Below are 13628 nucleotides of genomic sequence, written 5' to 3'. Positions count from 1 at the left end.
TAAGGAAAATTCGTGTTTAGAGAAGAACAAACTTAGCTACTCGGCTACCCATAATCATTGTCTCCTGGTTCTGATGAATCAGAAATGCACTTTTGATCCAGTATTTGACATGCCACAGTCTCCAGTGAGAACAGCACTTCACTGAAAGTTAAGAAACTGTAATTAGATGATAGATTTATTAACAAGTGAACCGAGACCTACACCTCATTTTATATACTGCTAATATAGTCATTTTATATACTACTAATCTATTAGAGAGCCGGGATTTATTCTGGACATGACAGAAGCCTGTGCCATGTGTTATTAAAAGTCTGACTTCCTGACATTTGACAACTACAAGAGAAGACACTAAAAATCTGTATTGATGCCCAAAGCAATCCCTCAAAGTAGGAATGGAGGTGACTTTTCTAGTCATCTGGAATGGTAAGTTACACTCAACAGTAATAAATGTACAGTTTCCAGCAACATCCCTGCCCCTGACATCCTAAATTAGAATTTCAGATTCTAATTTCTATTTCCTTTGGCTCTTTTTCCACTCAACTACACTATTCCTTAGAATTAACACTTGTGACAAATGTAAAATGAAACAGATCTTGAAACAGATCTTTTAAGATTTTCCCTATTCCAACACATTACATTATTTTTCCTTCTACATATCCTTTGGATATTTTTCTTCCATAGCAAACTAAAGCTGTATTTAATAATACAACAGTAAAAATATAGCAAATGTTAACACAGCAAATAGTAACACAAAAGAAAAGAACAGTGTAATTATTAAGTCTCTAATCTCCTTACACATATGCTTGTTGTTTCTATGCCCTTTAGAATCACAAAGGACTTACTACACGATATCTTAACTGAAGAAACTAAGATGAGGAATGGGATGAATTTAGGAGCCTCAGGGGTGAACAACTGTGAGGAAGAAGCAGGAGAAAGGGGAAAAAGAGCTGGTCATGTGTAAACAGTTTGCTTGTTTGGCCATACCCTGCATCTCATCAGTACAGTCTGATCTGTGTTCTTATTAAACTTCTTCTCTACCTCTTTTACTGAGTGGATCTCTCGTGTCTACATGTGTTTGTGCATAGGAATGTGAATGCAGCAACCACAACCAGGCCTGGAATGAAGGGCCTGCACATTTGTTCTGAAGCAATTGGAAGGACTGAAGTGACTGAATAGATACTGCTAAACTTTTAAGTACATAGGGAAAAGGAGAAAGTATGCAGTAAATATTCCCTATTTACAGAATCACAGAATTACAGAATGGCCAGGGTGGGAAAGGACCTCAAGGATCATGAAACTCCAGCTCCCCTGCCACATGCAGGGCCACCAACCTCCCCATTTAATGCTAGACCAGGCTGCCCAGGGCCACATCCAGTCTGGCCTTGAACACCTCCAGGGACGGGGCATCCACAACCTCTCTGGGCAGCCTATTCCAGTACCTCACCACTCTCTCTGTAAAGAATTTCCCCCTGATGTGCAACCTAAATCTCTCCTCCCTCAACTTAAAACCATTTCCCCTCGTCCTGCAGTTACCAACCCTTTCAAAGAGTTGATTCGCCTTCTTTTTGTAGGCTCCCTTTAGATATTGAAAGGCTGCAATGAGGTCACCTCACAGCCTTCTTTTCTCCAGGCTGAACAAGCCCAGCTCCCTCAGCCTGTCTTCATAGGGGAGGTGCGCCAGTCCCCTGATCATCTCTGTGGCTCTCCTCTGGACCTCTCCAACAGCTCCCTGTTTTTTTCATACTGGGGGCTCCACACTTGGATGCAGTATTCCAGATGGGGCCTCACAAGAGCAGAGTAGAGGGGGACAATCACCTCCCTGTCCCTGCTGGCCATCCCTCTTTTGGTGGAGCCCAGGATCCCATTTGCCTTCTGAGCTGCAAGGGCACACTGCTGGCTCATGTTAAGTTTTTCATCTATCAAGACCCCCAGGTCCTTCTCCACAGGGCTGCTCTCAAGGACCACTTCTTCCAGTCTGTAGGGATGCCTGGGATTCCTCCGGCCCAAGTGCAAAACTCTGCACTTTGCCGTGTTGAACCTCATCAGGTTCACCCGGGCCCACCTTTCTAGCCTCTCGAGGTCCCTCTGAATGGCATCCCTTCCTTCTACCGTGTCAACCACACCGCTCAGCTTGGTGTCATCAGCAAACTTACTGAGGGTGCACTCGATTCCATTATCGATGTCATTGATAAAGATGTTAAAGAGCACCGGTCCCAAGACAGACCCCTGGGAGACGTCACTCGTTACCGGCCTCCACCTGGACATGGAGCCATTGATGACCACCTTCTGTCTGAGGCCTTTCAACCAGTTTCTTATCCATCGAGTTGTCCACCCATCAAATCCACATCCCTCCAATTTGGAGATAAGGATGTGGTAGGGGATGGTGTCAGAAGCCTTGCTCAAGTCCAGGTAAATGACATCGATCACCTTTCCTTTGTCCACCGATGCCGTCACTCCATCATAAAAGGCCACCAGATTGGTCAAGCATGACCTTCCTCTGGTGAAGCCGTGCTGGCTGTCTCGGATCACAAACTCATTCCTCATGTGATCAAGCATGTTATCCAGGATGATCTGTTCCATGATCTTCCCAGGCACAGAGGTGAGACTCACTGGCCTGTTTTTCCCAGAGACCTCCTTGCTCCCTTTCTTGTAAATGGGAGTGACGTGACCCTTCGTCCAGTCATCCAGGACCTCACCTGACAGCCACGACTTTTCAAATATGATGGAGAGCGGCTCAGCAACCACCTCAGCCAGCTCCTACAGAACCCTGGGATGCATGCCATCTGGCCCCATAGACTTGTACACATTCAGTCTCATGAGGCAGTGAAAGATTTAGAAAGATGAAAGCTAATGTATTGGTATCATATAAGGATGATGAAGTGCCTTCCAATGAATTGGTAACTAGAGTGGATGACAAACAGCTATTTGGGATAAACATATAAACCAGTAGGACAAAATGGAAAGACAAAACTGCCACCAACAATAACAAATACATTCTTGATTTAAGGCCAAAAGGGGCAATGAGATGATCTAGTCTGACCTGCACACTGTCTCAACATCCACATATCGCTAGCCTTTAGAACTCCTAATAGACCATTAAAAATAAAAACAAATCACTTAATGATAAATGTTTGCTTAAAGTGCATTTTCCAGAAAAGCATTAAATATTGATATGTAGAGAACATACACTTTTCCCTTGCAAATTGTTGAGGCATATTAACAATTTACATGCTGCTTAAATTTATTGGGCTTCAACTAGTGATTCTTGCACTGCTTACATGAAACAGTTATGAAAGTCTATGGATGGAAGAGTTTTGTGACAGCATTTCTTAGTTGTTATCAAATTAGTTCTCAGCCTGTTTATTTATGAACTCCAAAATAATCCCTCAAAAATTCAAACCACTTTTCAGTTGTTTTTATAATGGAGTTACTGACGTTCATCAACACTTGCTAAATGTTGACGGAGACCAACCAGTGGATGTGAGCACAGTGAGGTAGTGGGTAGTGCATTTTAGCAGCGGTGACAGTGATGTGAAAGAAAAGCCATGTTCTGAATGGCCATGCACAGCTCTCATACCACAAAAAGAAGAGTGTCTTGATCAGCTTACCTGTGTGAATCGGCTAATGATGGTGAAAGTATTAAAAATAAGTTTCTGTAGCTGGGAATTTGCTCTATCAAATAGTGTTACTGTGCTCTTTGTATGTTCTTTCTTTGGGAAAGAATAGCTACATGTATCAGTGCAGGTGGGGACATGATCTGCTGGAGAGGAGCACTGCGAAGAAGGACTTGGGGGTCCTGGTTGGCAATGAGTCAGCAGTGTGCCCTGGAGGCCAAGAAGACCAGTGGGATCCTGGGGTGCATTAAAAAGAGTGCAGCCAGCAGGCCAAGGGAGGTGATTCTCCCCCTCTACTCTTCCCTGGTCAGGCCTCACCTAGAAAACTGCATCCACTTCTGGGCTCCCCAGAACAAAAAAGACAGAGACCTCCAGGGAAGAGTCCAGCGGAGGGCTACAAAGATGATAAAGGCCTGGAGCATCTTCCCTATGAGGGAAGGCTACGAAAACTGGGTCTGCTCAGCCTTGAGAAAATAAGACTAAGAGGTGAGCTTATTAATGTTAACAAATTTCTTAAGTGTGGGAGTCAAAGGGACATGTCAACATTTTTCAGCAGTTGGCGGGGACAGGACAAGGGGAAATGGCATAAACTGGAGCACAGGAAGTTCTGCATCAATATATGAATGAACTTCTTCACAGTAAGGGTGATGGAGCACTGGAACAGGCTCTCAGGGAGGCTGTGGAATCTCCTTCTCTGGAGATATTCAAGATCCGCCTGCACACCTACCTGTGCAGCCTGCTGTTGGGGGCCTGCTTTGCAGGGGAGCTGGACTCGATGATCTCTAAAGAACCCTTCCAACCCCTACAATTCTGTGATTCTGATTCTGTATCTCTGTAGTTTCCATGGAAATAGAGAGAAGGTATTACTTTCAGAGCAATGTACATATTATTCCAAGCATGCTTAAAATATTTAATATTCATTTCCCAAACAATACTTTGTTGTTTTTTTTTTTGTTTGTTTGTTTTTTTCCATTTTTATGAAGGCTAAGTGATTTTAAACAGTCACACAGTTTCTAACTGTTAGCATGTCTGTTCCTGTAAGTTGTGTTTTCCTATGTGTAGTTTTTCCCGCCTCTACAGATTGAAAGTTGTAATATATTCCCTCAGCAAATCACAGCCTACTCACCATCATCAACAAATTACACTCTCTGTGTCAATATTTGAAACTAAGTCACTAAATCATAGCATGCTGGGATGGAATGGCTGCCCCTATCATCTACCACTTATTGCTATCAAAGCATGTAACCGGATTAGTGGGAAAACAGCTGTATTACTCATACATTTAAGCTCTTTCTAACAGCAGGTTTTCTTTCTGCAACAAAGCACAGCTATTCAGATAAGAAAAATGCAAATCCCAGAGGAAATCATGACATATTAACCCCAGGAATTCTTTATGCGACTTAACAGTTCATTCAGCTCTTTTCTCCAGGTAAGTGCAAGAACTATATTAACTCAGTAGAACTAACAAATTTTAGCATTTCTACTTTTAAGCTTTTTCTTCCCAAGACTTCTATATACACCAGGCAGGGTTGATTAAATCGTACTGTCAGTTTCTAGAAGTGATTGGCATGAGCTTAAATCCATGCCTCAGTTGTGGGTATGAATCACCATACATATGGGTTTTGTGGGACAACATCTTGGCAGAGGTTAGCAGTAAAACAGCTCTTTAGCTAACTCAAAACCTCATTACTAAGCACTCTACAGTTATTAAATCTAACAAGACATAAAGCAACTGTTGATTTCTTGGCCAAAAGATCCAGGAGGGAAAGAAAATACTGTAGGTAATTTCCAGTGTTCATATATCAATTCATTAATATTATGTAAACTGAAAATTAGCATCTTGGTTTTTGGACTTTGTACTTAGCCAATGAAGTCTGTTATATGGATGAATGCTATATAAAGTTAAGCTTTTGCATATGTTTCTGTAAATAATCCTAAGAGCAAATACTGCTGAGCATGGTAATTCATCACCTTCTTTAAGCAATGTCCTCTCTGATGCTTAACTTTGATTTGAGGCTTTGCTTAGATTGTGGAAAAACTGAACAACCTAAGTAAAGGGAAAAATCCTAAAAATCCAGAAGCATTGTTGTTTATACCTTGAAACAGTACAACAATTTGTTTTCTGACTGCAGCATGTGATTTGCTTTCTGTTACAGAAAGAAAACAACAGAATAAAATTTAACAATTTTACTATGTAAGTCATCAAAACACATGAAAGCATGTTATACAAAAACAATTGCATACTGATAGGATTTAATATGGAATTTTAAATTATAAATGTGCAATAACAAATAGCACTTAATAAAATATTTAGAGATGGTATATTCTAGTATCCATGTTTCTGTGAGCATTGTATTCCTAAGATGATGAATGTAGGTGAATGGAAAAGTCCTCTTGAATTCTGCAGTCGAATATCCAACAGAGTCCTCTAAAGGAATATGCTCATTCAAAGAAACAAGTGACCTTGCTACCAACCACTGATAAAATGTAATGCAGAATATTTTCATAGATTTCCAGTCTTTTTTTTTTAAAACAAATCTCATCCACTGTAAAAGCACTGAATGTTAACTAATAAAATACTCTAAATCTAAGACTTTCTGCCTCAACATTAAGATATAAAATTTCTGGTTAGCTGGGATTAAATAAAGGAAAGAGTTTGGAAACTCTTTCTCTGGTGGAGTTAAAGGCCAGGATGGATGGGGCTCTGGGCAGCCTGGTCTACTACCAGAACTGGAGGTTAGAGGCCCTGCCTGTGGCAGAGGGGTTGGAGATTCATGATCCTTGAGGTCCCTTCCAACCCAGGCCATTCTGTGTGATTCTGTGAAAACTGTGAATCAGAAGGAATTGCAGGTCAATATTGTCCAATAGCAAAGGCTGGAATAGCTTCATTATTGTTAGTAAACAGTTTCCATCAGTTTAGGATTAGAGTGTTGACTTTTTTAAAAAATCATGAGCACAAGAACAAGAGCTAAGCTATCTAATATCATTACACAAAGCTGATATTCTTTTAAGAAAAATAGAGGAGTTTCATTTCTATCACTGCAATTTAAATTAAAAAAAAAAAAATCTTATCCACTATTAAAATTTTGGAAAAAGGAAATGTCATTGCAAATAAGAGCTTCTCTCTACTACTTGGGAAAGGTCTAGTTAGACTGACAGCAAAAGATGAAGTAATAAGTGGTGTTCAAAGAGATTTCTGATAGTGATATTTCAGGTCTTTCTCCCTGCAGGCTGGCTACAACACATCTGTAGAAGTTGAAAATTGCCTCCAAAATCATTCCAGAGTTACTCACCATGCAGACTGTCTCTTGTCATTAAGAGTATGCCAGCATTCCTATCCTGAATCCTTAGAATCAAAGCTCTACAGTTCAACAACTTATTAAAGAACAAAAAAAGACTTCCCTGAGGCTAGACTATGACATCCAAGGTATGAGTCTGAAAAATGCAAGTAGCTCATACCAACTTCCCCCTCCCCAAATCTGCTTTATTTTGCCTTCAGCCTTCTTGAAAACTAGTGATTTGCACTTTAAATTCCATAGAAATATTAGAATGACTGAAATGTCACTTCAAATAAATAAATAAAAAGAAAATAAAAAGCTATTATAAGGAACTATTTAAAAACTCTATCCTACAGGAACTTAAGTTTTAAGACTAGTAGTCAAGTTTGTAATAATCACACACCATACTGAAGTTTGAGACCATGTTCTGAAATATTTCAGCTGCTGAAAATCCAACCTCAAAAAAGCCAGCAGCTCCTTCATTTGATATTAATAACAACCCTAAAATCTTTGCATGAGTACTTGGGTCTGCACAGTACAGTACATACAGTATCCCTGTGCACATAAATTTTGTGTATTTTTAAGTCCCTGCATGCATTCCCTCCCCTATGATACTGCTTATTAGAATGGGAAAAATTGCTTTGGTACCACCAAAATATGAATTTTAGAACTTCTCAGGACTATCCCGTTGGACCAGTTAGATGTACAACTGTACATCTTCTATTGTATGCATCAATTAACACAAGTAACTCAATTGGCTGAAGTCTGAAAGAAAGAATTCTCCCTTACCTCCTCTGTATCACTCTGTCTTAAAAAACAGACTGCTGTACAAAAAAAAAAAATGAAATGAGGGGACCCCCAGGAAACTATTCCAAAAGGATTTGTACCAGACAAACAGAAGATACATTAAATAGACCTCTGTATTGGAAGGGAGACTTTGGCTATGCAGAGGTTTATTTAAATGAATTTTGTTTTAACTGCTTACTTGTTTACTGTAAGTAACTGACCTTTATAGAAATGTATTCCCATGAATCTATGGCTACTATGAATCCTCTTATTTCAAGAAAATAGTCAATTGTGGTATTTTGCAATATTTTTTAAGCTTCCTAGCAGCTTAATACTCAAGCATCTCAAATCCAGCATTGAAAATAGTTTCTTCATGGCTTTGTTGACAATTCAGGTTTTGTTGAAAGAACAGATACTCACTGAAACTACATTCACAAAGTCATCATCAGACAAGGTCTCTAACATCTCAATGACTGACGTGCGGATCAGCTTCAGCGTCAATCCACTGACACTCCCGCTCCTAGCAGAAATCCATAGGATAACAGAAAAGATGACTTTTAAACATTTTATTTTTTAAAAGAAAATATAAAGCACCAACCAGCAGTCTCAGCAACCTTTACACTGGAGTTTTCAATAATTCTCCTGAATTATCCAACAAACCATTAGTGTTACAACATTATTAGAATAAAAATTGAAGGTATTCAAAGCCAAAATCCTGTGGCTCAGATTGGGTCTTAATGATGCATTATTTTTTTCATTTTATTGGAGAGATTTTTTTAATCTCAACCAATGCATTATAGAAACATTTTATATTCCTACCCAAAAATTTATAGATTCAGATTTTCCAACACTTGAATTGCAGGTTGTTAAATTCAAGAAATAACTTAAATGTAAGTGTAGAAATAACAAATGCTGATAAACCTCACTCCAGATATGTAAACACCACATTTAAAATCATGAAATGCAAATTTTCTTACTAAGCATTTTTGGTCAGCAAAAGGTGATCTGTCTGATACATCAAGTTCAATGTTTTCTTTAATCCCTTGACGTTAGCTAAAGGAAAGAAGCCTCATCAAGGTGAAGTGAGGAGGTTTGTTTTTTTTAATCTTTTTTTTTTTTTTTTTTTTTTTTTTGCTAACTCTCTACACTGCATGTAATAAATATCTCAGTATACATATCAAACACTGAATGAATTTTTTTACTTGAAATCACAAAAGTTTGCTGAAGGTTTTTTTTGTATTTTGTGATACATTATTCTTTTTTGTCCTTATAAAACAACCTAACTTAAATAACTTGTCAATAAGAACAAACAAAAAAAAAGAAATTAAAAAAATGTATCATTTACCAAAAAAACCTTCTTTTTGCTTTATTTCAGATTTATTTAAGTCTATCTATGCAAATCATTTCAATTGCTCAGGAATTAATGATTTATAGGAACTGAGCTTCAAATAAGTACGGTAAAATGTGAACTCTGCATAATTCTCACCCTTCAGGCTCACAAAATGATTAAATCCACTTTCATGCTTCCAGTAATTTGCTTCTGCTTTTGTGTTTTACATCAAATCTTGGCATGCATGTGAGAAATTTTCAACTGATTACTTTAGTAATTATTAAGAAGATGAAAGTAGAATAATATCAAAGTGATTTAAAAACACTTCCTTGTACATAGTTCAAATAATTTTCAGGTTTGTTTTGGTCTTTTGGAAATATATTTTCCTATGTTTGTTTGCCCACAGCAGATTTTTGATCCTTGCATACAAGGACTTCTTAATTATCTCGTCCTCTCTTTCAGTGTGCAGGGATTTGTTCAATAGATCTGCATACTTTTATCTCTCTAACGTCAACATCCAGATATTAAACACTTACGCGTCAACTAAAATAAGCATGTCTTTGGGAGATGCAGCTCCTTGGATATACCTGAAATAAACAGAGGATATGAATGAAAACAGATTTTTTGGGTGTGATGGAAGACACTCTGAGATCTCTAAATTATTCCACTGAATGAAAAAATGTCCTCTTATTGTAACTATTAGAAAAATATGTGGCATGATTTTCTCTCTTGCTGTGTCTCCTAAATAAATCAAAATTCAAACTATAATGGGAGAACCTGGAAATAGGAATATAATGTTCAAAATTCAATGCTTCCACATGTTGATAATGAAAAAAACATGAATTCTATTTCACACCTCAAGGTCTTGATGACAAACAAATTATTGCATCAGCACAGCTTAGGGAAAAATACTTCATTCATTGAAAAATACTTCATTCAACTGGTACTAATCCAAGTATCAGTATGCTTCAAAAATCTTACATAAAAATATAAGGAGAAACAATCCTACTATTCTCTGTCTTTTACTGGTCTGTTGATTGTTTAGCTAGTCTAAACCACTGAGACTTCTTTGTAAGTACTTGAAGAAGTCTGGAAAATTGCTTTATTCTGATAATTCACATTACATTTGATTTTTGCACAAATTCCTCATTTTATATGGAGACCTATTTGACAGTTATCCACCTATGAAAAAGTCCACATAATGCAACAGTATGATATTCTATGTTGGATGTCACAAGTAATATAATCTGAACATTCTTTTTTTTTTTTTTTTTCAGAATATTTAACTGAGTTTATTTAAAGAATTCAGAAGTATCTAAAAGTAAAGACTATTGTCAGAACAAAATGTTTCAATGTCATATCCAGAAAGCTAGAGATGCATATACATCACTTCTTTAAAGAAAGCTTACCATGGTCGTCTGCGAACGTCATACAGATCTATTTTGTTTGGAGTTCGACTATTATCTACCCACGGGGAAGCTAAATAGGAAAAAAAGCACGTATCATCATGTAGAATTAATTTAAAGCTTTAAGTTCAAACACTTAAAAATATAATGAATAAACATCACAGACTTTGTACTACAAAAATATAAGTGTCAACATTTGGAATTGATGAAATATCTGTATTTCTGTAATAACTTTTTGAACTATAAACTGCTATAAATTGAAACATATAATACAATGTAGCCAAAAATATATAGAGCATTTTAAAAGGCCAAATTATGTTGAGCTATAGCTACTGACTTCACTTAACCACTGAGTTAAAAGGGGCCAGAATATCAACTGAAGCATTTTAGAATGTGAAAAGAACTATTTCTAGTCAAGAAAGGACTTTATTTTAAAAACATTTATTGGTCAATTAATGTTGTATATAATAAGATTGTGCTCATCTAAAGCTCTATAAGGTGTCCAAAAAATTAAAATTACCCACTAACTCAAGAGAGTTCTACCTAAAAAGGCAATTTAGAAAACTGACAAGAAAGAGTCATCTTTTCTGGAAATAATAATAAATAAAAATAATAATAATAATAAAAAAAAAAAGATGGAAACATCTGCGTCTCTGTAAGGAAAATGCTAAGATTAATAATTTTTTGTAAGCATTCAATCTAAGCTCTACCATGATTTTCTGCAAGGGTAGTTATCTTTCTCTTATGAAAAAAGAAAATGAGCCTTTTAAAACCATTTGACAGCTTAATGAACAGAAAAATGTGTAAAGTTACGTGAAATGAGATAATGTTCTGCAATTCGGTCTCTCACTGTATGCCAACTGCACAGAGAGAGCTATTTTCTGTTGTTAATCATTCTTCTGTCTAGGAAATAAAGAAACCTATAGGCAATTTCAGGATGTTTTCTGAAACAAAGCAGTCATCTAAGACAAATGGGAAGAATTATGATATCTCTATCCATGAACAGAAAAGAAAATGGCAGCTTAGACTAGATGCAGTAGATATCTTTTTAAAATTTATTTTACTAAATGAATCCTTTCTAAAGTGACCACAGTTTGAGTTGTTGCATCAGTTACCAGTACATTTAAACAGAGAATAATCCACAAGATATTTATCAACATAACAGCCACAGAGAAACTGTGTACTCGGAGCACTGAAGAATCTCATGCTACAGTAGTATTGGGTATGAACTCATGCTAGAATGGCAGGTCCTTTGTGATCTGAAGGGAGAAAGGTTTGAAAGTTCCAGATATGAGAGAACAGAATTTTTGAGACTAATAAACTTCATTTTTTAGTAACTTACTGTCCTGGTTTTATGTTTTTTTGGTTTTCAGTATTCCACATCAAAACATTATGTACTGGAATTAAAGTGTTAATGCTCTAATTCTACGTACCTATCCCTATACATTACACAAGTCTTGAGATCTGACCCTTCTGGGTGGGACGGTCTCTTACTGCCTGGCAGTGGGTGCTGGAGGGTGCTTTCCTAGCCGTTCCAAGCTTTTCAGGTTTGACTCGGTCTCAGGAACTCTCTCTCCTATCTTATTTGATTTATTAGTCTCAATTTCAATTAGATTGTATTATATTGTGTTATCTTGCATTCCGATATCATAGTTAGTAAAATAAGTTTACCTCCATAGATTGTTGCCGCTGTTTTTTTTTTTCCTGCCTTCCTTCCTTCCCATTTTGTGGGGCTCTTTTATTTCCAAAAGCACCTAAGAGTCTGTATGAGATTCTTTTCCTTCTTTCCTTCCTTTCTCTTCCTTAGAGATTTTATGCTTTATGAATTTTTGGAGATGACAAAGACTTTCTATCTGAAAACAACTAATTATGATATTATAACTATATAAAATAATTAGAAAGAATGTTGGCTACTAGAAAAAGAAATCCATACATTTGCTTCATCCATATATATAACATCCTGCAAAACTATTCAGGGAAACTGTCTGGGGTCTTACTGACTAAAGTCTCATGAAAGCAATCACAAAATATGCAAAAAAAAATCACTGAACATTTTCTTAATGAAACTAAAATCAGTGATTTTGAGATTTGCAATTTTATTTATATAGCCTGTTGTTTAAAACATAAATTTTGATGCCTTGCAATCTGGCTCTGACTTGAAGAGATCCACTTCAGTGTTTTTCATTGTTGGATAGTACTGAACTATGTCAACACTACATGGATCTCTGTTGCCTAAATTAGGCTTTATTCTTGTTGTCTTTTAAAGATTTTCTTGCTTGGCATACGGTTAATTTGATATTTTATAAATTATTCATTAGATTTGATATCCCTCCCATTTCTGCTGATTGCATTATGGAAGTTGTAGGGATGCTGTAATTTCAAGCTTTGGCTAGGCATGCTATTCTGTTATTTCCATAGTTGCAGTGGAAAGCCTCAGTTTTACTTATTACATACAAAAGCAATTCACGCAGTACAGAAGTTGTCCCGGGGTGAAGCCTAAATGAAAGCACTGCTCAAGGGAGATCTTGACTGCATCTGTCCATTTATAACTAATTTGATGATTTTAGTATGTGCTGAGAAAATAAAGAGGCAAAGGTGAGCATCAAAGGGGAGGCTCTCAAGTGAGTCCTGCTCAATGAAACCTCAGTTACATTTGCCTTGCTCTACTGGTTAGGTATATATGTACAAGAAGCAAAAAGGCACAAATGAATTATTAACAGCTTTACATCTCTGTAACACACTGGGGAAAGACGCTAAAAATTAATAGTAAGGCAGGTAATAAATGGTAATTATCACATTCTAGATGTGTTTCAGTCCGAAACAGTCCAACAGTGAGTTTTCATAGAATCATAAAATGACTTAAGTTGGATGGGACCTTAAAGATTATCTAGTTCTACTCCCTTAAATGAACAGTGTTGCCAACCACTAGATCAGACTGCTGAGGATCCCAGCCAACTCAACTTGGCCTTGAATGTCTCCCAGAAATGGGGCACCCACAGCTTCTCTGGGGAACCTGTTTCAGTGCCTCACCATGCTCTGAGTAAAAAATTTCTTCCCAACATCTAACATAAATCTCCCCTCTTTTAGTTTAAAGCCATTCCCCCTTGTCTTATCACTACCAGACTGTGTAAAAAGCTGTGCCCACTCTTGCTGTAAGCTCCCTTTAAATACTGGAATGTGGGGTTTCCCAGAGCCTTATCTTCTCCAAGATAAG

At 37.1% G+C, this 13628-nt stretch overlaps 1 protein-coding gene across 8 annotated transcripts in view; it reads right to left on the bottom strand.

Annotated features, from left to right (window-relative positions):
- CACNA2D1 (calcium voltage-gated channel auxiliary subunit alpha2delta 1) overlaps positions 1-13628 on the bottom strand; it is a 359292-nt gene that overhangs the window by 87395 nt on the left and 258269 nt on the right. For all 8 annotated transcript variants that reach the window (XM_031591457.2, XM_090135242.1, XM_090135262.1 and 5 more), the window contains 3 exons: positions 10418-10487; positions 9545-9595; positions 8099-8198 (listed from right to left, as the gene is read on the bottom strand). In XM_031591457.2, the coding sequence (XP_031447317.1) occupies positions 8099-8198; positions 9545-9595; positions 10418-10487 (221 nt within the window). The remainder of the gene's footprint in view (positions 1-8098; positions 8199-9544; positions 9596-10417; positions 10488-13628) is intronic.

This window comes from Phasianus colchicus, chromosome 1, assembly GCF_987193195.1.
Source record: "Phasianus colchicus chromosome 1, bPhaCol1.hap1.1, whole genome shotgun sequence".
Taxonomy (NCBI): domain Eukaryota; kingdom Metazoa; phylum Chordata; class Aves; order Galliformes; family Phasianidae; genus Phasianus; species Phasianus colchicus.
The sequence above is the reverse complement of the archived record's forward strand: the minus strand, read 5'-3'. Positions and strand labels throughout refer to the sequence as shown.